The sequence below is a fragment of the Engystomops pustulosus genome, chromosome 7, assembly GCF_040894005.1.
Source record: "Engystomops pustulosus chromosome 7, aEngPut4.maternal, whole genome shotgun sequence".
NCBI lineage: Eukaryota > Metazoa > Chordata > Amphibia > Anura > Leptodactylidae > Engystomops > Engystomops pustulosus.
The window spans coordinates 41988911-42013415 of NC_092417.1; the positions used below are offsets into that span (position 1 = coordinate 41988911).

The following is a 24505-nucleotide window of genomic DNA, read 5'->3' on the forward strand; positions in this document are numbered from 1 at the left end:
CCAATAAAGCTGTCCATTATAACATAGGCCATAAATAAGATACAGATGTAGGTTACAAATTCTCTGAAAAACAGTGTTCAAAGAGCATGAAAAGGTAGACAGAGGAAGTGCAGATATTGTACATCATGTTGTACGTCTTTATAACCTGATCATATATTTCCATCAACACAGCGTCACTCATGGCCCCGCAGGGTGTTCTGGGGTGAAGTCATCTACACCTGAGGATGAATCAAGAGATGGGATTTCCATGCCCTTAAGTCAAGGCTGCACAAAATAAACAAGAACAAAGTGTCCACAAAGTGATTCTTCTTATCTGAAAGGCCATACATCATGCCATGTCGATGAGACAAGCAAATATTTCTGGAACGTCTGCATCAAACATAACCGAGTAATGAAAGGTTAAATGGACCTATCTGCTCTAAATAGACCTGCCCATGTTTTATTCAGTGCTATATGTTCTCTCTCTCTGCATTTTATGTCTTGGACATATATCTACAAATATAGACAACTGTCTATGACCATTGAAAATCAATTTCTTTCTGTTATGGACTTGGGCGTTGCACATTTTTGGACCCCCAAATGATAATAATCTTGGGGGTGGGTCGGGTTTCCACAGGTCTTCCTATATAGATACAAATGTATCAAGTGGAAAATTAGAATCTTGTAAGTCAGAATATAAAACAGTTTTTTCCCCTTCTCTTCTACATTCTTGGCTTTCACTCCACCCATGGGACTTCATGTCCTGTCACTCCCTGCCTTTTAGTGGTTTTTATTATACTTATGTCAGAAAGGAAAATACTACATTTCTTTCTACCGTGGGATATTTACATCTATTTGTAGTAGAAAAAGTTGATTTGGCATGCCTGGCAACCCTCCCCACCCCCCGCGTATACTTTCACCATGAAGAGTCACTATCATTTGAGATTAATTTTCTTTCTAAAATACTTCATTAAGAAATTCTGTTTAGTTTGTAAAGAAACAGGCTACATAGTTACAGCTTTTATCTCTCTGTTGAGAAGGAAGATCTCTATTCCTTCTAGCTAGAATACAGGGTTCTTTCTGCACTCTGTATGTTTGGCCAACATCTTCTAAAAACCAGAGATGCTTGTTGGCACTGTTGCCTTCACTCTGCAGTCCAGCTCATCCCAAACCATCTTGTTTGGGTTCAGGTCTGGTGGCTGTGGAGGTCAGGTCATCTGGGGTAGCACCCCATCACTCTCCTTCTTGGTCAAATAGCCCTTACACAGCCTGGAGGTGTGTTTGGGGTCATTGTCCTGTTTAAAAATAAATGATGGTCCCGCACAAACTGGATGGACTAGCATACCGCTGCAAGATGCGGTGGTAACCATGCTGGTTCAGTATACCTTCAATTTTGAATAAATCCCCAACAGTGTCACAAGCAAAGCCCCCCCCCCCCCCCCCCCCACACCATCACACCTCCTCCTCCATGCTTCACGGTGGGAAAGAGACATATAGAGACCATTCCTTCACCTTTTTCTGCGTCGCACAAAGACACAGAGGTTGGAACCAAAGATCTAAAATTTGGACTCTTCAGACCAAAGCACAGATTTCCACTGGTCTAATGTCCATTCCTTGTGTTCTTTAGCCCAAACCAGTGTCTTGTGCTTGTTGCCTGTCCTTAGCAGTGGTTTCCTAGCAGCTATTTTACCATGAAGGCTGCTGCACACTGTCTCCTCTTACCAGTTGCTGTAGAGATGTGTCTGCTGCTAGACCTCTGTGTGGCAGTGACCTGGTCGCTAATCTGAGCTGCTATTATCCTGTGATTTCTGAGGCTGGTGACTCGGATAAACTTCTCCTCCGCAGCAGAGGGGACTCTTGGTCTTCCTTTCCTGGGGCAGTCCTCATGTCAGCCAGTTTCTTTGTAGCGCTTGATGGTTTTTACAACTTCACTTGGGGACACTTTCATTGTTTTCCCAATTTTATTGACTGACTGACCTTCATTTCTTAAAGTAATGATGGCTACTTATTTTTCTCAGCAGTCTATTCAGTAGCTGTGTCTCCGTCTGACTTCTGCACAAAACAACTGATGGTCCCAACCCCATTTATAAGGCAAGAAATCCCACTAATTAAACTTCACAGAGCACACCTGTGATGTAAAAAACTTATCTGTTGAAGAATGCCAAGAGTGTGCAAAGCAGTCGTCAGAGCAAAAAGCGGCTACTTTAAAGAACCCACAATATAAGATATTTTCAGTTGTTTCACACTTTTTTTTGTTAAGTATATAATTTATAGTTAATTCATGTTAATTCATAGTATTTCATGTCAATTCATAGTTTTGATGCCTTCAGTGTGAATCAACAATTTTTATAGTCATGAAAATACAGAAAACTCTTTGAATGAGAAGGTGTGTCCAAACTTTTGGTCTGTACAAGCAGTCCCTGGGTTACGTACAAAATAGGGTCTATAGCAGTGGTGGCGAACCTATGGCACTGGTGCCAGAGGCGGCACTCGGAGCCCTCTCTGTGGGCACCCGGGCAATCACCCCAGAATGAAGTTCACCAGACAGGACTCAAAGAATCTTCCTGGAGTATCTTCCTACAATATTAGACAAATTTGCCCTCTTCCTTTCAACTGTGTTGGTGTCCTTAGGAGGCTGAACAATTGAAAATTGTCAAAGAAAAAGGAGAAATAAATTACTGATTAAATTTCTGTGCTGGTACTTTGCAATAAATAAGTGGCTTTTAGTTGAAGTTTGGGCACTGGGGCTCTAAAAGGTTAGCCATCACTGGTTTATAGGTTTGTTCTTAAGTTGAATTTGTATGTAAGTCGGAACTGTATATTTTATAATTGTCGCTCCAGACATTTTTTTTTTTGGTCTCTGTGACAATTGGATTTTATAAATGTTGGATTGTCATAAGAACCCGGATTAACAATAAATATTAACTAGAGACACTTTTAATAACTGTTATAGCTGTTAATTGTAGTCTGGGATTAAAGTAAAGTAAATTAGCAACATCCAGAGGTCCGTTTGTAACTAGGGGTCGTCTGTAAGTCGGGTGTTCTTCAGTAGAGGACCGCCTGTACTGTACATGTATAAGCTCAAATAAATATTAGAACCCGAAGCTTGGGGTGTCGTCCACATAGCTCAGTGCCTTCATTTTATATGATCACCGATTCGTTCTTTCCATTCCTTGAGCTTATTTGCAGCCATATTGTAGAGATGCTTGTCTTCATTATACAAGGTGCTATCGGATCCTGTAATTTTGGCTGACTGCATGCATCTTCCCCTCAGGCAGATAACTTCTTTTTCTTCAGAAAGATTTAGGAACATTGCCTGTGCCAGCAGCGCTCCCGTTGTGTCCTCACAAAATCAAGGTCATTTATTGTGTTTATTTTCTGGTGCACCACCTCCATAGAGATAATGTCAGGAGAGGCACAGCTGCCAGAAGCGTGATAAGGAAGCGGCCAGCGAGATCTCTCTGATGTCTGCATCTGAGAGACCTGGCAATTAATTAAAAAACCGTCCCTAAAATACCTCACCGTGAGTCTCCAATTCTTCCGTCTAATACAGATTTCTTTTTCTTCTGCCGAGTCCCATTTTTCTTCCGTTTACAACCTGCGCAGCATAATTTTGTGGGACACTAATGGAAAATGTCAAGAGAAGAAGTTATAATTCATCTTATCTACTTTCAGTTATATTCTAGGTTTAAGTGTCAGATTTTAATTTATTACTCCGTAAATAGCGGAGTAATTTGGTCCACGATTCATACGTATCATTCTTCAGTTTGGAATATGCCGACATTTTATTAAAAGGAAACAACATCCTCCATTAATAAACTTATTTTGGTGTTGGCTACAGCCTGATAACAATGTTTTCTGCTTTGTTAGTAAAAACTTCTCATCGAGAAGGATAATACTGGTGCGTTCTGTGAGACACAGAACACAGAAGTTGGATTGACCTGGATCATCCCCACCCTCACCGGTGAACAGCGCTAGGCTGAAGTCATGATTAAAGTTTGGCGCTTCTGTTTTAAGGGGATTATTATTTATCACTATGGGGCACAGACCAACCACAGAGCTGGGGACAGAACTACGTGCATGCTATACACTACACACACCGTGATTCCCACACCATCCCACATTGCTGAGTGATTGCGGGATCTTCCCCAGTGGCTTCCCGCAGCCATTCCAGAAGAATCAGACCAGCCAAAATCAGCCGGTTTATAATGTGAGTAATGCACGATTCTGAAACAGCCGGGGGCAAAGGTTGATTTTACTATGATCTGAAGTTATAAGTGACAAGTGACTTATTTGCTGCGAATTAAACATCCACAGGAGGAGAGCATTTTTTCTGCAAAGTGAGTATGTGATGATCAGCAGGGGATTATAACATAGGTGGTTTGGGCTCAAGCTTTCTAGAGAACCTATGGCCACACAAACACACCACCAAAATTTATACTGAGAAGGACCTTCACCCATGAAATCCTCGTACATCTGTTCCTGCTCTCAATACACATGTAGACAAGAGCCATTTCAGGACTGTTGAAGGTCCCCCAAAGGTCCTGAAACGGCAGATTGAAAGCAGGCAGAAGGGACTCATCCTCCATTCAGCAAGAAGACGATTCTAGTACCATCTGTAGGAAGTGATTCCAGACTTGTAGGGGCTATAATATCCATACAGCCCAGGGCCCACAGCAGTGTTATCCAATCCCTAGTGATTATAATTCCATTTAATTATAATAATATTTAATTGTAATTCCATTCCATTATGCTACTGTATTACACTGCAGATGTGCCGTGCTGCAAATCAGTACAAAACATGTCCAGATAACCAGCAAAGAATCATATAATATATTCACTTCCCTTTGCTGCCCATAATGTAATGGGTTGTACAGTGTATTCTTTCACAAAAATCCAAGTGATATCTTAATCCTTAAAGAGGACCTGTCATCCAGAAATTTGGCACTAGGAGCTGATTACTAAAGTAAGCAGCTCCTAGTGCTAAAACAAACGCGCAGTGTTAGAGTGATAGCGTTACCGGAGGTTTCTGATAACGCTATCTAACACTGCGGCGGAGTACAATGTAAAGGCCGGACCACTCTCAAAGCTGTCCAACGTATTCATAAGGGAGCAGGATTGTGGGTGAATTTAGGAGCAGTGACTGCTGCATGACGCACGGCAGTCACCGCCAGCCTATGGAGCGAGCGGGGCGGTCCGGGGAAGAGGTAGCTCCTCGGATCGCCCCCTTGAGAGCAGTCTGGCATTTACATTGTACTCCGCCACAGTGTTAGCTAGCATTATCAAAGCCTTCCGATAACGCTATAAATCTAACACTGCGGCGTTTGTTTTAGCACTAGGAGCTGCCGGCACAGCCACCCGCCCGCTGTGCTGGTGCCTCCTGATGTATCTGGCGACATTGGAGGGGCAAGAACTTCATCATACACCACAGTGTATAACGTAGCATCAAAGTTATCATCCAGAAAGAGTCACCAGGGAGGATACATCACTGTTCTGTTCTGCAATGGTACTAAAAAGTCACATGACGGTGGATTGGGCCTGATAGGTTGCAAAACCAATAGATCGTCCGTGATGTGTCATATCACTATTAAGTATTAAAAGGACTAAAAATCTACCTCAATATTTACCAGTCTTTGTTGTATCATCACAGGGACGTATGGCTAAAGTCCACACTTCTACAACTTCATATAGCATGCTTGCACAGCTGTATAACACAGCTTTATGTGTGTTGTTAGCCACAGGAACGTCAAAAAATGTAGGACCTCTCTGCTATGACTCACTACTGTAGTATCCATCCAGAAGACTTCTACAACTTATACTGTAGAACAGATGGGGCCGTTTGGTGAAGAGCAGTGACCCTGGTGCACTTGGATATCTACAATCTTTGAAAATAAATCAATTTTTCTTATACACAAAAGGTGAGACCACACAGCACTCAAGGGCTGCCAACTTTTCATGGTACAAACATTTGACAAATTCCCTTTCAATAAGTTGAATGTAGCAACATTTAATTTCATAGTATTTGTAAATGCTCTTGTAACCCTTTGATTGGCAGCACCAATTCCATCTACTTTTATAAATGTGGTCACACCTGCTGATGATCAATAAATCATGGGAATTACCCTCTTAGTTCCTACGGTAACAATAATAAAGCATTCTGAGAAAATGTTCAGCAATGGGATTTTAATGCATGAAGCCTTCCTCGCCGCATTTTGGCTTTTTGCATGAAAAAAAAAAAAACACTACTCTACAGACTTTAAATTACACAATTTTAGAATTTTCCAGCCATATTTGACATTGAATTTTTATCTTATAATGAGGAAATCTTATTGCTGGAAAGATGCTCTTTTAGTATTTCGAGAACATTAAGAGGTTATCAATGAATCAACGAAAACGGCAGCTGGAAGCCTATTATCTGCAGCAGCATAGTGTTCTACTAAACTTTTACTGAACCTTGCTCCTAGACCTGTCACTGCAGCATCAGTCTATCGCCACCTAGTGCTCTGTGTGAGTAAGTCTAATATACGCAAATTAGAATACGGAAAATTTTCCTTCTATTCTACAAGGTTGGCGTTTTTATTGAGAAATATCTACTACATCTTGTAGTTTTGGATGATCAGGTGTCTTATGTATGCTTGATGCAAAGACCAGGATTGTACAGAATAAACAGAGGATATTTAAGGTGGTTCTACAAAAATTTCCTTATAACATCTTGAGCACAGGGCCAATTCTAGCCTCTTTGCTACTTGAGGCGAAAATCGAAAATGCTGCATGCAAATTGCAAATGCAAATTAGAGCAACAGATTGCAGACAAGGACGGAAAAATTTAGATGAACCCATTTACTATTCAGTCCATTCTTATTTTTTGGCCAAACCCCTTACAGTACTTTTCTATTTTTCCCCATTTACAGAGCGGTATGGAGGACTTCAGGGCAAATCATACGTGAAAATATAATATTCAGTATTTAATATTCTGTACAATGTCCAAGGAAGCTGGGAAAATTCAGAATGCAGGACAATTGAGAAAAAAAAAAGTTCTGCCAATTTCTTACATTCCTCATATTTACAGCTCCAGACACACAAGCCCTTTATTCAGTGGGTCAGAACGATCACTCGTAACAAATATTAGTTTTGTTAGGTCTTAATACCTTTAACCCCTTTAAGTCCAAGGGCTTTAGGACCAGGCCAGATTTTTAAAATTTGCCCTGTGTCATTATAGGTGGTTATAACTTTGTAATGTTTTAACATATCCAGGGGATTTTAGATTGAAATACAATGTGTGACGAGAAAACAAAGTAATAGAAAATTTTGATGATACCTTTTGTGTTTAGTTATGGAGAAAATGGAAATTTGGCAAAATTTTCAAAAAATTATTCATTTTTAAAGAGAACCCGTCATGCAAAATAACCCCCCTAAACTAAATATATTTTCATAAACTGCCATTAGAGAGCATTGCCTCTATCCCTTCATTGTCCCTCTACATGCCTGTAAACCTAAGCAATGAGGTCCTAAACCTGTATGCAAATGACCTGTGAAATGTCCAATGAAGCATTAGCATATTCAAGCTGTCCAGCTTGTTCATGAGTGGGAGGCACAGCCACACCCCCAGTGCATGACTGACAGCCTGTATAATGATGTGAGGCTGTATAATGATGTGCTTCCTGGTGCTGGTGGCCACACCCCCTGCAGTGTGTCTGTGTCTGTGTCTGTGTCTGTCTGTGTGTGTGTATGTGCATGTGTGTGTGTATAGGAGAGATACAGCAGCTCCAGGCAGCCATGTTATAGCAGAACATGTCAGGTACTTGTGTAGCTGATGTCTGTGTCTCTCACCTGTATATTAGGAGGATGCAGCATGTCAGCAGATAAAGCACATTCTAGCCATGCTTTACTATACATTACACACAGACATGAGCAGGGGGAGGAGAGGGAAGGGGTAACAGGGGTGACATCACTGCCTCTGACCATGTGACCAGCCTCATTTACATGATAAAGAATAGATGATTTTATAATGATTAATGTATGAAATGACTAGATAAAGGCTGGGATGGGATCCTTGTGAGCTGCTCCAACAGGTAGTGGTGACAGGACAAGTGACACAGACCTGATGACAGGTGTCCTTTAAAGTTCAAAATGTTCTGTTTTTCAGGCAGATACTGATAGAACCCAAGTAACTTTATAACTAACATTTCCAGAATGTCTGCTTTGTATCTGTGTTGCTTTTTATGCATCCTCTTTCTTTTCTAGGTTGTTAGGAGGTTCAGAATTGTGGGCGGAATCTCTCATTTTTATGAAAATTGTGAAAACCCACATTTAGCGGCACCTGCTCAGCTTTACGGGACTTTAAGAGGCTTAAACAGCAGTAAAACCCTGTAAAAATTATTCCATTTTATAAGCTGCACCCCTCAATGTTTGATAAATCAACTTTAAGAAGTGTGTTAACCCTTTAGATGCTTCACAGGGGTTAAAACAAAATGGAGGAGTAATTTACAAGCTGTAATTTTTTTAGACAATGTATTCATTTTGGCCAAAAATGAAACCGTCTATAGGGATAAACATGACAGACTTCTACATCAAGGTGCGGGAACTACGTAGAATCACGCCAGGGTGCAGGAAAAAGAGGATAAGTCATGTAGCTCATACAATACATTATTCAGAAATAAACGAATGCTCAAAAGTTTGGGGTCGCGCACACAATTTTGTGATTTCCATAAAAACTGAAAATAAAATAGTCTTTTTGCTGTAATTCCAGCATTGCAGACCTTTGCCCTTGAGCTGTTAATTTGTTGAGGTTATCTGGAGAAATTCCCCCCCCCCTAACCCCCACTTCAAGAAGCCCCTCCCACAAGTTGGATCGGCTTGATGGGCACTTTTAGCATACCATACAGTCAAGCTGCTCCCATAACTGCTCAATGGGGATATGATCAGGGACTGGGCGGTCTCTCCCTTACAGGTAGATACTGTCTGCTGCTCCTTCCACAAATATTTCAGGCAAAATTTGGAGGGTCTTTGGGTCATTGTCTTGTTGTAGAATGAAATTGGCTCCAATTAAGCGCAATCCTCAGCGCATGGCAAAATGGAGTAATAGCCTTCCTTATTCAAAATCCCTTTCACTTTGCACAAATATCCCACTTTAGCAGCACCAACTGCCCCCCTCCCCGCCCCCCCAGAGCATCACATATGAAATAAACCACAATGTTTTTAACCTGATAAAAACACTTTTTTTTCTGGAGACATACTTTGCTGGATTTCCCCTCGTTTTGGGATTTTTCTTTGCCTATCTACCCTGAAGACCAGCATGCTGGAGTCGCCTCCTCCCTGTAGAGGTTGACATTGGCATTTGGCAGGTACTAGTTAATGTAGCCGCCAGTTGAGGACCGGTGAGGCTTCAGTTTCTCAAACTAGAGACTTTCATGTACTTGTCTTGTTGCTTAGTTGTGCAGTGGGGTCTCCCACATCTTTCTACTCTCGTTTGATCTGGTTTTTGCTCTCATCTGAAAGGAGTAGCAAACACAGTGGTAGGAAATCTTCCGTTTTTTTAAGAACTTGCTGCATGGAATGGCCTTCCTTTATAAAGAAAATAGACTGTCAAGTTTCACATGAAAGTATTTTCGGACCATTGTGAAAGTTTTATAGAACAAACAAAAATGTGATGCTCCAGCTTTTCAATCAGCTCAAAGATGTTAGCATATTTATGATTCATTTAATGTTATTTTTGAAGGAAAAGCACAATTTCTTCAATGAAGCTAAGGAAATTTCGAAGTGATCCCCAAACTTTTGACCGGTAATATGTAAATTATACTGAAGTTCTTCAGTGGTATTAGCAGAGTCTGGGCTCCAGCGCATTCTCTCCATCCCCCACTGCACTTCAGCTAGCCCAACCTCCTTTCCTGAACAGCAACAGAAATATGATGCAAGGATTCCCCAGCCAAACTACAGCACCAATACTGTAATAATGAATCCAGTTACAACGCTGCATTTCAGAACTGGCTAGCTGATAAAATTGCTAGTTTTACATCCAGAATATTGATTGCAAATACAAGACGACACACAATTGAGTGTTTAACAATTTTATTTATGGTCTGTGTGCTCTAATATTCAGACCAGGCCTAGGGCAGCTCATCATAGATAAGAACATTTCCAGTTGCACCAAGCCGGCTTGGTAATCTTAACTTTAATATTAACATACAAACCAAAATAAAAATGAATCCCAATAACTTCTGGCTCCAATTTAAATACTTTGACATACAATAATTTAATTAAAAAAAATATATATATAGAAAAAAAAAAAAAAAAAAAAGTTACACTCACAGTAAATTGGAAATGGTCAAAAGTAGAAGAAAAAAAAACAAAAAATAAAATAAAATCAACAGTAGGATTTGCACAATATTAACCCCTTCCCTTACAGAGGTTCCTGGTGCATTCAATCTGGTCTACAAAACGGTAAATATTGTCAAACTGGCCAATATACAAGGCCCAAGCTACATAGTTGTAATGTCATTTTAAAAGCAGACCATCTACCTTAACTTTTTTTTTTGTTTTGTTTCTTTTTTTTTTTTGTAATTGTAAAATAGCGTTATAACAATTAGTGACATTTCACAGCTAGCAAGCGTGCAAACTTTATAAATGATGAACAAATATACATTTTACATTCTGGAGATGTCAAAATGAGAAATAGAACAAAAAAAAACAAAACAAAACCACAAAACACGTATACAGTGCATCTGCCCACTACTCCGCACCCAAAAGAAATCCAGGATATGTTTGGTCAAAGCTATAAATTCTGCATACAAGAGGCAAATTGGAGGTTTCATCCATGGACCAAGAAGCCTCTAATAAGGGGTAGCAATGTTTACAACCCCTACCATGAGATCTATACAGAACGTAAGTGACTGGGACTTGCCCATTTTTAGGATAAGCTAGTAAGGAAATGTTTGGGTCCACACTTGGAATATAGCGAGTAAAGCTCTTCATTCTCCTCACTTCAGACTACATATAGACGGTATATACTGCCATATAGGGATGTTAAATACTCAGTGTATATTAGATGATCTCCAACTCTTACTTGGGAAAGGTTTGTATCAATTGTCCTGATGCCCCCATACAAGGCCGAGCCAAGCTCCTGTGTCGACTTGTACCGTCGGCTGCTCTACAACATCTCTCGTAGAAGAGATGGAGAAGACATGTTGAAATCCAACATCCTGATTCTTCTCTTCCGCAATATTTGCCATTCGGGAAGCCCACATATACACGAGCCGACCGGTCCCGCCAAAATCATTGGGGCTCATTTACTAAGGGCCCCACGGACCGCACTTGCTTCCGCCATCCTGACGATTTCCATTTTGCGCCGCTGGGACAGAGCTTTAAAAGGGGTTTTTGGCGCACGCGATCGGATTTTGGCGCAATCGCGCCGGCTTTCATGCGACAAAAATTGGGGGGTAGCCCGTCGGACGATCCGACTGATTCGGACAAACCACGGGATTTAACATTTAAATTGTGTCGCAAGCCAAGCACTTACATGCACCGGGAGGAAGATGGTGAACTGTGGCAGACCTGAGCGGGGAAGCGACACATGCAGGAAATTGGGCTCACAATCAAAGTGAATCGCGGCACAGTGCATTCCAGACGGACAATGCACTTTCAGGAACTCCGAGGGACCGGGTAAGTAAATGTGCCCCATTGTGTCTAGTTGAAATCAATCTACAGTGTTTGGCCAGAATGGTCTATAGTGCATGCAATTATTTTGGCAGAGCTTTTGATACTCATTTCAGGCTAAATCCAGGAGTGTTTTCTAAAGAAAAGTTTTGTTTCCAGACTATGGCGTCACCAAAACTAACTTAAGGGAAAATTTAAAACCAAAACTTGGCAGCTTTCACGAATAGTCCTAGCCTAACCCAACAGGTCATTAGGCATCTGGAGAAATTTGGCCATTTAATGGAACCACCCAGTAGCTTTATAAAGACCATAGCACATGCTGAATACTGAACTGTATGGTCCATGCTGGATACTTATAGACAAACAACAACTCATGATGAAACATATAAAAGGCAGCAGAAGAGAATACAAATATCTACATAAAATGTATGATGCATCAACATGAAAACATATACAATCCACACCCTCTTACAGCTAATGAAAAGAACAGAGAGAGACTCCAAAAAGTGGTGCAGATATAGGAAAGACCACATTGTAATAGCCACAGAGTCACAATCATAACATTTGGGTCAGTGCACATGTCAAAACACACCAAAAAAAAAAAAAAAAAAAAATTACAAAATGTTGACTCAAACTTTCTCGATCAAAAGTCCAGTGTGAGTTTTGGTGGAGTATTACCGCTTTTCTCACAGAGGGTGGGGAGAGGGAGCAGGGATCTATTACACTTAGAAGTTTGGTAGATGCATAGGTTACGTACACTCACATATCTCGGGTATGTAGCACCACACAACAGTAGTAAATCACTCAGTTTGCAATTGGGTTTTTGACCAATCGTAACACATTGGAACGGCCTCAAAAGAGCATCTTAAAGCAATGAAAGCTGTAATAAAGGAATGTGGGTTCTTAAAGCTGAATCATATACTGTAGTCTTGTAGAAGTGCTGCCAACCACTGCCCATTACTAGTGAGATCAGAAGACAACAAGAAGTCCATCAGGTCTTGCAGATGCGCGATGACTTGTACAGACAACGTTAATTCATCGGAAATGACCAATCCTGAGTAGAGACGAATTGTCTTATATCATCCCTACTAAGGATTATCTGAGAGGGATCAACAAGCTTCCAGGCGTGTACGCTTTCAAGGATCTCGTCAGGTCTCCAATAACATTTATAAATCAGATTTGTGCAAAATTTGTTGCTCACCATGTAAATTTTTGTGTTTTTTTATTTTTTTATTTATAGAAGTCGAACACAGGACTATGGTCGACATTGGTGGGATTTCATGGAATGACCACAGTGTCTAGGATGGGACGCAGAGCAGTCTTTCTGTGGATGTACACTAAAGTTTTTTCATTTTTTGCTGGAGATTTTTTTCTATATCATATACGATAGAAGTCTCCTTCGTCCCCAGCAGCACCAAAATGTAATCATAAATTAGAGTTTTAATATTGTACATGCGTAACTTTTTGGCTTCTTAAAAATCTAGAGAAACCAGAAACGAAAAAAAAAAGGTATGTGAAACTTACTAAAAGTTTTTGCTTTTAGGAATACTGCCAAACAATGATAAGTTAAGAAGGTAGCACGTAAATACTATGAAGTAATATTGAAATATTGTGTATTCAAAACGCATAAACCTCAAGAACAAGGAGGTACAAGACTTATTCACAGTCTATGGAGAGTAGCAAAGATGCTAAAAGGATGTAGCAGCTCTAGGTCTAAGATTTCCCATGTTCTCACTATTACATGGTGTATACAGAAGATTAAGGCCTGGACTAAATGTATTTGAGGTTAAACTGTATGTGTGAATATACAGTAGTAAAAAATAAAATAAAACTATACAGCAAAATCTAAGAACCATCTCAGCAGAGCAGGCGTCACCTTTGAGAAACGACCAAGACCCTTATTTACTTTTTGTTTGTAGTAAACTCCTGTAACTTCGCAAAATTCAGCTGCATTCAGAAGACTACGTGCCCGCCGTACTGTAGCACTCAGCGCCGGGGAGAGGAGGAAAAGACGAGTGGGGCTCACCCCCTGCAACATGGGGCACAACGCTGTATTCTGGAGAATGATAGGACATGTCCTATATCTCTTCCGGGTACAGAACGATGCTGCACCGTACCGCTCCTGTACGGTGCCGTGCGCCCATTGCCGCCTATGGGGGACGTATATACTATGCATATATGTCGGCCATCTGAATGTCGGCAATCTGAATGCAGCCTAAGGATTAGCGCCTGGAGCATTGTAATACTGCAACTTCTGATTTCGATATACAGGAAACAGCTCACACCAGTAATTATTCTTTAAGGCTGAATAATTTCACCACACCACAACCTGTTATCAGTATATTAGCACTGCAGGTGAAACTAATTCTAATCCTGTCAGCTAAGGGAACCTGGCAGAAGAAACTGACCTAATAAACCACTACCCGTGTGATGAGGTTTCTTTCATGACACAGAGTGGTGGCCTCATCCAGAAAATCTACTTTGAAGTGAGATGTAAATTGGTTGTATAAAGTCATGGAGGTGAAGAGCTCGGCGCTGAAGTCAAGCTCTCCCCACCTCAGAACATCCACTGTACTGTGATTTGTACTTACCACAAAGTAGATTTTTTGGATGATGCTACCACACTGGTCTATGACAGAAAACAGTGTCAAACCACTACCAGCGGTCCCCCCCCCCCCCCCCCAAGCAGCTTAAATTGTCAATTTCTGACGACATGATCCCTTTAACCAATGTGTACGGCCAGCTTCTACTACAGAGGTTGTACAACCAAAGATAATTACAGCCCCTGCTCATCTACAGTCTGAGGGCCAATTGTAAGATTACTGGATTTTTTTTTCTGACCTCTGGGTGAGCAACCGGGAGAACTGAAGGATCCTGTGAATCGTCCCTAAAAATTACGCACCAGTGTATATGCATGACCTATGCTCCAGCTCCATTCACTTCCATTTGGCTCAGCGAACTGAATGGCACACGAGTCAGATTTCCACATCAGTGCTTCTTTTAAAAAGATTATGTAGATACTCCTCATCACCATGAATGGGACCCACGTGACCTGCTCCTCATATTCTGCATCATGCATGATGTAGGGGGACCTTAGTAGTCCCAAAAACTTCCTTATAACAGCTTATATTCTAGTTAGCCATTAAAAGGTATCGGTCTCAAGGTTATTTTACATTTTTAAAACCTAAAGCAACAGGAATTTCTTACACTGGTTAACACAGTATAAAAATGTATTATCATGCACTGGGGCACTACCCAGGTCTTAGATAAAATTGCAGAGGATTTAGTGACCTATGGATTTGAGAGACGGCAGGTTAAACAAGTTTGGGATCCTATATCCCGGCTGAGTAACAGCATGCTGGTGGTTTAGTAGTCCCAAAGAAGCCAAAATGTTCCTTTTTTTAACATCTAAAAAAAAAAAAAAAAAGAGGCTGTAAACTAAGCACACATACCCCTATAGCAGGGAAGGCGTGTTACATACTAGTATAAGCCATCATTTACATGAGTAATTCTAGATGCCAACGTGTATTCTCTCCTGGCACAGAGTTACTCATCTACATGACGTCATCTCGGGATATAACATCCAGGTGCACACCTACAGCAAAGGTCCGCTTTGTTCTATGCAATTCATTACACAGGAATGAAATATAATCAGAAGCTATGAAAACTAGAACACCAATATTATATGGATGTAAACTCAAAAGACCAAAGCGGGTCAAGCTGCAGGATTTCTTAAAAGGGAACCAGTCACCAGGGATCTCATTTTTTAACTAAAGACATGTTGCAAAAGACCAAACACCAACACACCACGCATCTTGCCTGTGCTGCTCACTCCTCAGCACTCAGTCCCCACTTTTCTGCTCCTGTACATCTCCTCCCTCCCCCACTAATGTCAGCTCACCAGGCTGTGAGCTCTGTCCCTGTGTGAGGGAAGGAGCAAGAGAAAGGAGCAGAAAGATGGGGGCCGAGGAGCGATTGAGAAGAAGAAAAGGCATCTTTGCAATGAAGGTGTCTAGCAATCGGTCTTAAGTGAAAATAAGTAGTTAATGGGAACCTGTTACCAGGGACCTCAAGGATAAAAAAAAAACATTACAAAATAGTTGTCAGATTCATTATGAGACTTTACATTTGAGATGGTATTGGACTTTTGATGATAGAGATATATTATATACAAAACCTAAAAAAAAAAAAAACCCAAGCTAAAATTTTTTTGCAGCAAATGATAAATCAAAATTTTAAAGAACCTCAATAAATGTAAAGAAATAAGTTCATATTCATTTAGAAACAACAATACTAATGTTTGAACTCAGAAATTGATATGTGGTGGAATAACCATGATATTAAATCACAGCTTTCATGCGTCTGGGCACGCTCTCCACCAGTCTGTCACACTGCTTTTGGGTGACCTTATGCCACAAAAATGTAAGCAGGTCTTTGTTTGGTGGCTCGTGACCATTTATATCCCTTTTGATTTCATTCCAGAGGTTTTTAATAGGGGTTTAGGGCTGGTAAAATGTGCAGTGGTCTCATATTTTTTAAAAAGTTGCAAAGCTTCCTACAGCCATGCAAAGGGAAAGCATATAAATGCAACAGAGGACACAAGTTGGCAGGGAAGGAGTCACTGAATACTTATAGGGGGATCCCAAGAGGGTCAAAACTTTGAAGTAGTAAAACTCTGATACCTGCACTGATTATCTGGAATATCATCAGGGATGTCTATAGTACTGGGTTACATTTTCATCGGTCAAAACAGGTCAGCCCTGCTTACAAATTACAGCTTTATCCCATGTCATGGTAGTCAGAGACCCTAGCCAGGGATTTTTAAAGGAAATGTGTGAATTTAAAATTAAAAATGTAAAAAATTGTTGTATGTTTTAGCCCTAACAAAATAGTTTTTTTTAAAAAAAGAAAAAGTTGCATTTCACCTTCACATTTACAATTTTAGAAACGATGCCTCACAGCAACAGAGAAAGAATATCTGCAAGGGCGCGGCTCTTTAGATAATTCCAGGCTGTAAATGGGTTATTGATCTGTAGTTAGAGAGAAAACATGATTCTAGTGTCTGAATAAGTAGCCGTTAATATGAGAGCTGAGGAATCAAATCAGAATTGTATCTGATGGAGCGCAGCCACAATGCACATCACTGACGTGGAGGAGCCCCTTCCTGGAGTCACTTTAGCGTGGGCTAGCCTTTATAATCGTATAGTAAAAGCCGAAATGTTATACCTGGGAGATGCAGGTCAAGAACGGGGGGCTCCCTGACCTCCGCCCCAAGGCTTATAGGCAAGGAAGCTACACATGTGCGACTCCCAGCTGGGACAGAAACTAATCCGATAAGGATAAAACGAAGAGTAAAGCAGCCCAAAAGTAACACAATAGTGAATGGAACAGATACAAAAACGATTGTAGATTAAAATATAAAAAGGCAAATATTTGGTCTGCTTAAGGGTCTACATGGGAGCATAGGAACTTATTTTACAAGCAGCCCCTGTGTGTTACCCAGGACAATCCTAATATATTCTTCAAAGCATCTCCAATGTAAAAAGACAAATAAAATCCAAGGTAAAATGGACAGGACTCATCAGCAACCCGAATCTGAATAAAAAGGTCTTTACTAAAGGTGAACCCATTATGTGACTTCTGCTGCCCTGAGAGCTGGATATGATAGAGGGGAAGAAGCTGAGTTCTGTGATATATAGGTTTTATGAGTAAAAGGCAGAGGAAATGCCCACAGGACTCCTTGGAGAGAGAGTCCAGATGACTCCGCCCCCACACAGCCGACATTGTGGATGACTCCGCCCCAAACAGTGACTGACAGCAAGTCCAGATTACCCGGCCCATACACAACAATTGACAGCCTTCTGTGTAAATGCCAATACAAGAAGAGCGGTCCAATGTGTGTGGACTCAGTAGTTAGGATTCTCCCTGTCATTCATAATAGTCCTGTCCAGGGTTACTTAGCATTAACTGAAAAAAATAAGTTATAAAAACTATACAATCCAAAGTTTAGCTTCTCTCTCCCCATCATATATACACATAAAACTAAGTCAGAAATGAACAAAAATGGTATGAAACCTCCACCATTAAAATAATTAAAAAATAAAATAAAAAAAAAAGCTTATTTTGACGTGAGCCAACACCTTCTAAAATCCACAAGTCCATATGACAGTGGAAAATGTCAAATCGTGACAATATGGGGGACTATGACAAATATTTCTCGAGTCCTTATGTGAACTCAATCACACATCCACACCAGGATTCGCAGCCTCCTGTAAAACTATGTTCAGCAGTCAGCCAGGTACTTCAGTGGTCCCCATCATTCATGCTGAGAACTACATTACTCTATTAGCTAATTAGAGAAGTGGATGGGGAGCGGTCATATTTAGCAATACTAGGGTCCCCTCTTTAATACTTTGTGGGAAAGGATGAAAGCAAACAATTCGGTCTGTATTCTAGAAATCGCTATGCGCCGCAGAACCTTCTATTAGTTCATGGCTTACAAAGACTAATAGGAGGTACCTATAGGCCACCCATGCAGATATGGAGAATCATTTAAATCACATAAACCCAGCAATTATTGTTAAAGCAATCGACTACAGATAAACATAAGCAGTGTTCTTTTAAATCCAGATTCCAGTGTAGGGTTTGAATCCAAAACATGGCCTCAGTATTGGGAGGGCAATTTACCTATTGATCGACACCACCAGTGGAGGTCACTTATTCAGAGGTTAAACCACAATAAATACATGGAAGGACAAAACATTTGCATATATCATCGAGGACCCAAGACGATAAAAATCTTAAAAGATGGAAATTACAGCTTAAAAAAAAAAATTGTACAGTGTTTGACTGGAATGGGAAAAGTCTGTTAATTTTGGAAACTTGGTTTTAAATCCAGCAATAATTTTTCCATCATTAGGAAAGAGGGGGGGGGGGGGGGGGGGGGGGGGGAAAAAAAAAAAAAAAAAAAAAAAAAAAAAAGAAGCTCTTTCTGGGTTGTTCTGAAGGTTAGCGAGAATTGCAAAGACTTCAAGATGAAACAAGGCGCATCTAAGGATAATAAGGGGCGAGCAGCATCGTGACTAAGTTTCATATTGCCTTCCAGTGATCTTACGATTCCTCAAAGTGCATTCAGTGCAAGATACGTGGTCACGTCACACCTCGGCTGGCCACGTCGCTTTAAGACCAGAACTCGTGTTTTTGTTCACAGGTTGCCGTTTTGTAGTTTTTAAGTTTGGTTCTGCATAGCGGGACAGTGCTATCCTGACTCTGGCCTTCCACATCCACGTCCAGTAGTGTTCGTTCGCCTATAGGGTGTGTCACGTGAACTGGAATGAAACCAGAAAACCCTGGCCTTTCCTCCACGGTGCTACCGCTGCTGCTGGCAAAGCAGGAGTCCACATTGCTTGGGGTTTCAGTGCATGAACTATTAGCGGGGGATTCTCCACGGTTTCTGCTGGGGGATACAAACCACCAGGAGTCCAGTCTTTGTCTGTTGGTGGAAGGTCGAGGTCGTGGGACAAACTCTAAAGTTTTGGGTCTTTCCAGTGTAGAATCTTGCTGAACATTCCAGCGCCTTGGAGTTGGGGGAAACACCAAGTTGGGGTCAGGAAGACGGGGAACTTCTTGTGGATCTCGATTTGGAGATAAAACATCTAAATTGAAAGTAAACACATCTAAAATTAGAGACATTGCTGCATGCCAGACACCTCAGTATAAATGAATGGCGTCCATACGGAGTTGCCAGCAGCCAATCATGCAACTAATCCACATTAATATTTTTTATACTCTGTTCATATTTATGTTTTGGCTCCTGTTCATAAGTACTTATGAACAGGAGCCAAAACATAAATATGAACAGAGTATAAAAAAGCCTCTCTATATCATCCATCAGATAAAAAAAGTAACTTACCATATATTTAGACAAGATAAAGTTCATGTAAATGCAGTGGGGAATCCTTCAAAAAACTGTATTCCATCTTACTAAAAAAATAACTTATTTGTTCCTAAAATGACAACATCTGAAAGGGATTTGAATGGCAATTTTAACATTAAAGGAAGTCTACCACCAGATTGAAGGATGGTAAACCAAGCACACTGACATACTGGTGTGTGCCCCCTCAGGTAGCATCCGCTCTGGTTTTAGCTTCTTATACCCTGGTTTTTAGAAAAAAAACACACCTTGTAAAATTATGTAAATGAGCCTGGAGCCCCCCAGGCCTACTTGCATAATTTGTAATAGGTTTTTTTCCTAAAACCCAGGGTATAAGAAGCTAAAGCAAGAGCGGATCCTACCAGAGGAGACATACACCAGTATGTCAGTGTGCTTTGTTTACTATCCCTCATCCTGGTGGTAGATGTCCTTTAACGGTATGCTCATTGCGGTATCGCTGTGCATTTCATTCATCAAGTGTCACAGCAACCACCAAAATGCTCTAGCAGGTGCCTGTGCTATGTATACACTAAGGATTATTAATCATTAATATATGTTCTATGAAGCTACTTAAACACAAATATATGACTATATACTGTATATAAAAAGACAAGCAAACAGACTTTCCTCAATCATGGTCTCAAACATTAAAGGGAACCTGTCATCAGGAGACCCATTTTTAGCACTCCCCCAGTCCCCACTGGCAGTTTATGTACTATTCTATAAGTGTTTTTGTTTAAAAAATAGATTTTACAGAAAAAAAGATATGTTATATTGTACCTTTCATTAGCATCTGCTGTGTGACTAGGCACTCGTCCACTGGGAGGGGCTGGAAAGGAGCAGTTTCCCCCCCCACCCTTGGGAAACTTCTCCTCCATGTGTCTTTTTCAAATATATGAATAACTCCCCTCACTCAGGATTGGCTGTAGAGGAGCAGGGAGCGTTGCCAAGCCCAGTGATGGGTGTTTTCATATATTTGAAAAGGACACATGGAGAAGCTGTTCCCCAAGGGTGGTGGGGAAACTACTCTTTTCCAGCAACTCCCACGACTGTCTAGTCACACAGCACATGCTAATGAAAGGTACAATAGAACATATCTTTTTTTTCTGTGAAACCAATATTTACCTTATATACTCGAGTATAAGCCTAGTTTTTCAGCACAAAATTTGTGCTCAAAAACCCTAACTCGGCTTATACTCGAGTCAACTAAAAACATAAAGACAAAACTCACCTTTCTGACGTCACCCATAGGTCCTCTTCTGTCTGAGACAGAAGAGGACCTATGGGGACGTCGGAAAGATGAGTACAGTGTTATTTTTTTCCTACTACAGGGGCTGGGCAAGCTGTATGCTACAGGGGCTGGCAGACTATATACTGGGAGGCTGTAACCAATGCATTTCCCACCCTTGGCTTATACTCGAGTCAATAGGTTTTCCCAGTTTTTTGTGTTGAAATTAGGGGTCTCGGCTTATACTTGAGTATATACGGTAATACAAAAACACTTTGGCAGTGTGTGTACTATGTTCCCTTTAAAGTTTATTGCTAGTATCTAGAGGTTAAAGCTATATATACTCCCATGGGATATATCTGGGGTTTCCAAAACAGACTGGATTGGGTTTCCTGGAGAGCAAACATTTTCTATAAGCAGCCAACAACGGTGGGCAATACTCAGTGACCTCCTCAGTCTGCTCACTGTTGCTCTGCTGTATGCTGGGTCTCTGCCAGACGACTTCCTTTCAATACTCAGGAAACGCCACAATGGTGGCTGACCTCATCTGCCAACTGGACAAAAAAGTAACTTCCAGAGGGCCGGGCTGGAACTGGGTTGGTCCCATTTATTGGAATAGTATTTTAACGTTAAAACCCATTTCCAGACGTCTAGAACACCTTGAGGAAAAAGCAATGAAAATGATAAAACTTACTTGATCCTGAAGAGCTTCCCAAGCCATTATTGGGTGATGTTCCATTACTAACAGGAATCGCTTTAATGGCGCCATCTGAAGGGGTCCTTCTGTGTTCTTGGTGAGCTCGGGAATTGAGTGTTACATGAGTTGGAGTTAGGGACTGGTTTGGGTCCCGTTTAAAAGTTTCAATGTGAGTGTTCACCAGTGGGTTGCAGACAACCGGTGCTGGTTCTTCTGTGGGAGGGCTCGGCATCTCATAAACGACTATTTCATCGCTATCTGAGCGCAGGAGGGAACGGGTAGAGTTACATTCAGAAATGGAAGACAGGGACTGCATGGTGACAGATGTGGTTGGCTCTGCCGGATGAGAAGGAGAATCTTCTTTCCGAAACAGTTTTCTGGAGGGTGGGCTGGTGCTTCTCCTGGGACGGGCGGCACGCTGGAATAGGCTCTCTTTTTTCTTTTTCTCTTCTTTTGGCTCTGGTTCATCCTGACCTAGGTTACATTTGCCTGCTTCTAACAGGTCAAAGCCTAGACCAACAGTGGCAAGAAGGGCTCCACAGCCCAAGATCACCATGGAGCATCTCTTGTGCTGAGAGCCACGCTTGAGGCTATTGGTAGGGGTGAGCTGTGGAGTGCTCGTGGCAGAGTTCACAGGGGTGGGATTGTCACTGGTATCACTGAAAGGTCCCTCCACATCTTCTCCCTTGTGGAATGGTATGCAGAGGTAGGATTTGTTTGGAGTGGGTGTTTGGGAATCTTTGACATCCACCTGATTCACAAATGTGTCAGCAACATTTTCAGCTTCTGCTCAAAGCAAATAAAAGTTGACATACAATCAGAATTTCCACAACATACAACACATTTTAAGGTATAAAATCCTAGTCTTTAGTTGTTATAGGATAACTTTTATAACTTCTATGTAAACTTCTATATGGTGCTGTACAGATTTTTGTCATGTCATGTGACCGGAGCCTATACGTAGTAGCTGAGCACCGGTCACATGACCTTCTATGGGGCCAAAAAGTTGCAGTAATTAAGAGATATGATAAGGCTGCAGCTCTCGGCCCGGACAAAGGGTGACGAGATGTGGATTTAACCGCACCAGGCCATTTTGAAGGGGTAAAAACTGCCTCTACATGCATTACAGATGCAATCTCTGTCTACATTGATCTCACATTGATAACCCAACTTATGGACAGGGCATCAATATATTTAGGTAGGAAAACCCCTAATAAAAAGGAAAGCCGTCAATAAACATGCACCTACTAATACGTTTTTAATCGGAGCATGTTCCTTTTAGGGAATGTTTATATCATCCAGAAAATAAAGTTTGTAATTTTAGACAAATTAAAAGGACATCCACCATCCAGATTACTCGATGGTAGATGTGCATTACTAACCTTGTCCATCCCGTTCCCAGAAGCATGGATCTTTTATTATAAAACTTAAAATGTCCACATTTCTTCCAAATAAAATTTTATTAAATATTCAAAATCAGTCTGAGAAGCAGCTCCAGGCTCCACTGCATACCAATTTATTTATTTTGCGGTGCCTGCTGGAACCACCTACAGAGAGCTGGTGACATCAGCAGTGGAGAAATGTGGCTGTGCAAGGAAAGCTACTCTCGCGTGAGATTTAGAGAGACGTCACCAGCTCTGTAGACAGTGTCAGGAGGCACTGGAGCGTGAATGAATTAGATTGTGGTGGAGCCTGGAGGTGCTGTGCAGAGGCCGATTTGAATATTTAATAAAACATCAATTTCGACAAAATGCCGGCATTCACAGTTTGATTAAAAGAAGATCCATGCTACCAGGGATGGGAAGGTGAGGAGAGTAATACTCATCTACCATCAGGTAATCTGATGGTAGATTTCCTTTAAGTGATTTGGCCACAAATGCTCCAAATAGAGTGGTCAACATTGTTTACCCCAGTAAATTATCCCCTTCTATCCAAAGGAGCAGTACATTTTGGAATTGCTTTCAGCATTCTTCAGCTTCAGCATGCTAACCTGCGCTCATTACTCTATGCACATTCCCCACGGGAACACCACTGGTTGGCGGGGCATACAGATATCCCCTTCAACATGGAAGAGGAGAGCATACAGTAACAAGCACAGGTTAGCAAATATAAAACAAAAAGTGCCACGCTACTACTTTGACTCAAAGTGTGAAATTTCTGTCGAAGATATCAATAAAAGCACTTTAAGTGCTCCCAACACACAATAGAAGAGCTTGCAGACCATCTCCTTTTCTCTCATCCACACCAACAGCTTTAGTGGATGAAAGAAAAGGAGACTGTCTGCAAGCTCTTTTATTGTAAATTCGGAGCACCAAAAAGTGCTTATATTGACATCTTCAACAGAAATACCACACCTTGAGTCGAGGTAGTAGCTTGGCACTTTTTGTTTTAGATTTACTGGTCTTTGGGATTGACATGCTCAAAGACGTTGTTTCCTCAGAACACATTTGTGAGCATGTTTAACCAAAAAAAAGTTAGCAGTTGGACCCCAGAAGTGTCAAAGGACACCCTCACAAATCCCAAAAAAAGTTGTGGACAGGTCACGTGACCTGTAGCTCTTACGGACAAGGGGAAAAGTTCACCATGGTAGGAACAATATGGGTGACCCTATTAAGGGGTTGTACTTGCCCTGCTACCCTTTCTTATAAGTAGCCAAGCCTTTAAAGCTTTCAGGTCAAAACGGCCCCTCCACAATCATCATCAACATCACTGGTTCTCTTGAAGGATGTAAGAAAGTCAACTGCATCCCAGAGGACGATATGAGTCAGGAATTGCGTGATTTAATAAATCTGAGACTTTATACAACCAAGTTTACGGATGACTTATGAAAGGCGATTTTCTGGATGATGCCACCACACTGTACCATAAAAGTAACATGATCAGGAAGGTGTTAATCTGCTTGATAAGACTGGAAGTGGTTTATTCAGTTAAAGTCAAAGCTTTGTGTGCTCCTCTACAAAATATGGCCACATCATCTTTACATTTTCTTCCCAAAGTAACAGTCTGACCAAAGATC

At 41.1% G+C, this 24505-nt stretch overlaps 1 protein-coding gene across 1 annotated transcript in view; it reads right to left on the reverse strand.

The window, feature by feature from the left end:
- Positions 1 to 18599: 18599 nt before the first annotated feature.
- MAP3K9 (mitogen-activated protein kinase kinase kinase 9) overlaps positions 18600 to 24505 on the reverse strand; it is a 32299-nt gene continuing 26393 nt past the window's right edge. Inside the window, exons 10-11 of the mRNA XM_072115595.1 lie at positions 21487 to 22275; positions 18600 to 19286 (exon numbers count right to left, since the gene is read on the reverse strand). Of these exons, the coding sequence (XP_071971696.1) occupies positions 18811 to 19286; positions 21487 to 22275 (1265 nt within the window). The 3' untranslated portion in view covers positions 18600 to 18810. The remainder of the gene's footprint in view (positions 19287 to 21486; positions 22276 to 24505) is intronic.